The sequence below is a fragment of the Austrofundulus limnaeus genome, unplaced genomic scaffold, assembly GCF_001266775.1.
Source record: "Austrofundulus limnaeus strain Quisiro unplaced genomic scaffold, Austrofundulus_limnaeus-1.0 Scaffold163, whole genome shotgun sequence".
NCBI lineage: Eukaryota > Metazoa > Chordata > Actinopteri > Cyprinodontiformes > Rivulidae > Austrofundulus > Austrofundulus limnaeus.
In genome coordinates, this window is record NW_013952565.1 from 683,446 (window position 1) to 687,805 (window position 4,360).

The 4,360-nt window shown below is 40.3% G+C and overlaps 1 protein-coding gene across 1 annotated transcript in view; it reads right to left on the reverse strand.

Annotated features, from left to right (window-relative positions):
* Positions 1-4,360, reverse strand: part of ush2a (Usher syndrome 2A (autosomal recessive, mild)) — a gene marked incomplete in the record, with an annotated part of 244,206 nt that overhangs the window by 7,083 nt on the left and 232,763 nt on the right. The window contains 6 exon segments of the mRNA XM_014017175.1: positions 1,339-1,515; positions 1,605-1,703; positions 1,866-1,984; positions 2,063-2,208; positions 2,734-2,826; positions 2,946-3,152. Coding sequence (XP_013872629.1) covers positions 1,339-1,515; positions 1,605-1,703; positions 1,866-1,984; positions 2,063-2,208; positions 2,734-2,826; positions 2,946-3,152 — 841 coding nt within the window.

Consider the following 4,360-nt stretch of genomic DNA (forward strand, 5'->3'; position numbering starts at 1 on the left):
AAGGCTAACAGGCTAAGCTGAGGTTCTTCTTCCATGAAGCAGCTCTGTTGTCCTCCATCYATATTATCAGTTCCAGGCTGAGTCATTTCTACCTTCTCCTCTCTGTCAACGCTCTCTGGTTTCATTTTTAAAAGTTGATGGCATACATGCCAACCTCTTCGGAGGTTTACCTGTATAAAAAGCCTCAAAAATCCATAAATTTTGCAAAAAATCTGCACAACTCGCACCCGCAGGAGGGTGTCCATCGGCTGCGGAGAGAAAGCACCTGCTGCGAAGCAGGAGAAAAGGAAAGCGGAAAAAGTTCCAAACTTATTTCTAGCGACAGAAAAGGTTGGTAGATGGCTATTTGATGTTATTTATTGTTTTTTAATCATTCTACAGGCTCTGACATGTTAGATAAATTTAAAATGAGGTTTTGAAAAAATCCGGAAGACTTGAAAAAAATTTATAAGATTGCTCTATACGTCCGTTTACCTGCAAAATGACGTAAAATCTTTATAACTTACTGATAATCCGTACAAGTTGACATGGGATCGTCAGATATAGTCCAAGATTAACCTTCAGGGTGGATATAGCTCGCTCACACCGAGGACCTATCCACGTCATCATTTACCCAGAATGCTTTGTGTGTAAATAAAATGGCTCTGTCCATGTTAAATATATATTTTAAAAAATTTACAAAACTAAACAGTCTACAGTATTTTTACAGTCTTTATTTTACAGTTAAAATAAATGTTTATCAAATAAAGTCTAATGTAACAAACTAATCAGGGATCCCTTTAAAGTGGTCTTGATCAAAGTTACTTTGGGTTTTCTGAAAGTCTTTCAAATGTTTTCTCTGAATTGGGCCTGTTTTTTCACTCATTTTCATTTTTATTACTCACAATTTTAGAGGTATATTTTTTGTTTGACTGATTGATAAGCCACTCTTAGGTCCCAAGTGATTTCCTTGGAGTTTGTACTCAAAATAACATGCCCACATATAATTAAGTGCATTATACAATATATAAACCTTTTTTTAAACATCATAAATAAGGCTATAAAAACTCATGGAAACCACAAACCCAACTGCAGAAAAGTAAAAAAGAAAGTTAAAATTCTGCCACTCCTTTAGTTGAATCTTTGAAACACAGAACTTTTGCACAAAATTAAAGTTTTAATTTAAACTGCGCATAAATTAAATTTGGTATTGTTGTGCTGAACAGTGGATTGTTTAGAGTCGATAGTTTTCTCAGTTATATAAACCTGTGGTTACATCTAACACTTATCATATGTAAAAACTTCTTGTGTTCATCTGCTCTGATGCTGAATTTGTACGTTTTCTGTGTGTGTTCTCACTTTTCTGGGAGGTGCGTGGAATATAAAGGTAGCTGTAGAAGCCAGTGTACACCCTCAGCTGGCTCTCTGTCACAGAGAACTCCTTCAGGTACCCGTTGATGGAAAAGGTCTCAGTCCAGTCCAGCCAAATCACTGTCAGGTTACTGTCCACTAGGAAGGGAGACACGTACTGAGGAGCTGATGGGAGATCAGAGACATTTTGTTTTAATGCTTTCTGTAATTGGTTACCTTTGAGGGTAGATAGACTGGATGGATAGAGCTGTTACCTTCGCTGAGAGTGCTAACAGTTGTCCAGTTGGAGGCAGTGCTGCCCATGTTATTGAAGCAGGCAGCTCTCAGCTTGTAGGTGGAGTACGGTCGGAGACCTGCACAGTTGAAACATGTTTCGTTACAAAAGCTCATGATAATAGGATTCATAGATTGACGGTTGGTTTAAGACTTGTGATCTTTGGGAATAAAATGAACTCTAGATTTTCTGCCGTGTTTCTGGATAAAGCATGCTTTGTAAAGAGAAACATGTACAAAACCTGTAACGTTGTAGCTTCGCTGTTTGCCAAAGAATACGATTTGTATTGGTCCTTCTTCACAAGGTAGGAGTATGGGCTGGGGGGGTTGAGGGCAAGGCGACCGGAGATGAAGCTCCCAACTGGACGCAGGAACGAAGTGACGTTATCATTTCTGTGTGTGCTTTGTGCAGCGCACACCTGTCACAGACTCTCCTCACCTGTCGATGACTCCGTTGGGTGCTAAAGGCTCGTCCCATTCCAGCTGAACAGAACGGGAGGTTAACGTGACAATTCGAGGAGGGGGCTGGTTGGCTGGGGCGGCAGCGAGGGTGTAGAGCTGTTTGAGGGGACCCTGGCTACAACACTGATAAATGTTCAAAACAGAGACATTAAAGAGCCTGAAATGCATCTTGCTATACATTTACTTAACTTTAACAAAATCATCCAAATTAGTTTAGTGTAGAAACTAGGGCTGGGCAAAATCGTATCATGTGCAATTAATCATCAGAAAAACTGTCAATTAATATTTGTCACTTTGCAATTACTGCAATTAGTGCCACGTGGTGACGTATTTTTGTGTGACTCATACCTACTATCATGTGTGCATGTGAGCCTGTGGTGTTTTGCTTTACTAAAATACTGCTGCCTCTTCACATTGTGGAAAAGTTCGGTTTCAGTTCACAGCTTACTATTTTAGCTTGTTGAAACAAAAAAGTTTGATGATTTCTAAGTATAGTTTTAGGACACGGGGCAATTGATTTGGAATTACACCCATACAAATTCAATTGTCATCTATGAATGTTACTGGCTAAATGACACCAATAATTTTGATTAATTTTTTGCCAATATCACCCAGCCCTAGTAGAAACGACCCGTTTAATTTCCTCACCTGATAACAGGTGCAGGCCTCAACTCCTACCCAGTACTGAGTGTACGGGCGTAAACCATGGAGGGTCTGCTGAAGGGACGTTCCCTCTGAGAGCTGCAGGACAAACACAACGTTGAGAAATGTCAGACTATTAGTCATGAAATCATGTGGCATTCAAAAGAACAACGGAATGGTAAAAAGCCAAAAAAAAAAATAGGGCACATGTATTTTACCAGAGTACGGTTGTTGTGGTCCAGTGAGAACACTCTGTAAAGACTAACAATCCCATTGGGTTGGGCTGGAGGATGGATCTCCACTACAGTGGAGGTCGCTGAAACTTGCAGAAAAACAGGCGGGTCGACAGCTTCGGGCGGGGCAGGACCAGTCCTCCCACTGACCCACGGACTGGCAGAATAACCAGCTGAATTCACTGCCCACACCTGTTGGTGAGAAAGCACCAGGTTTAAATCAGAGCGGTGATCAGATTTCACTCCAACGAAAGCAGGAAGGAACAAACTGTAACAGACTTATTTCTCCTTCTCTTTCATCCTAAGTGCATTTTATGAACTCTTACCGACAAAGGCTTCTCTTAATTAACCAATATCCACCAGATCAACAGAAGAGTGCGAGTCAATTCAGTGAACCATCCATCCATCAAAACCACCATCAGCAGTGAGAGCAGAACCTTTTCGCCATGCAGCCCAATACCAACATATCTGCATGACAATTACTTTTCACCTTCATCAAGGAGTTATTCGCGCACTCACACACACGGTAATCTTATTTGTGTGCTTGTGTTGGGTATAATTAGAAGGTGTACACAGCACAGGGTCAGTCAGGGTGGAGATTTGCATGTGTAAGTCATCTGTAGCCTGTCAGAAGCAGTGCAGAAGGCAGATGGATGGGTTTGAGCTTTAGAGTTGAAAGTGTGTGTCTGTGTGTGCGGTTTGTTGTTTGTGGCAACGACCGCAAGTTTGGTGTGTGCACGAGTGTGCGTGCACGTGTGTTAAGAGTTGAATTAACCTCAATAATAGTCAATTAGGCAGTAATCAATCAGACTGATTGATCTAAGTGACAGCACAGATGGACTGAGATGGGAGAGGGGAAAGAAGAAGAGGAGATGGAGAAGACGAGAGATTGGGGGAAGGAAAGCAGGACGAAGGGTCAACAAGACGCAAAGAGGGAACGCAGGATGGACGCAGAGGAACCAGAAGAAAATTGATTTGGTTATTTTGTGACACAGTTTGACATGGATCTTAGATCCCTTTAAACCTGCAGCAAACATACTCTGAAACCCTGCTGCGTTTCACAGACTTTCTAAAGCTAAACTTATTTAAAGTAAATCAAACTTAAACTTATTAAACATAAAAAGGATGTATTAGTGATTTCCCATTATTGTGTCTTTGTATTTCTTAACATATTCACTTTATCTGATTCTCTTTTCTGATTCTGGTCAAAAACGTGGCTCAGATTTCAAAAAAATATATATTTTTTATTTTATTTTACCAAAAAAAGCTATCTTTTGAAATGTTTTCTAGGAAAGTCACCAGCCCTGCAGTTCGTTGGTGTCATTAATGGTTTAAACTGTGAAATTAAACTTTATATTTAAATGCACAGAAGGATCTTCAATAAGTGCCCACATCCAAAT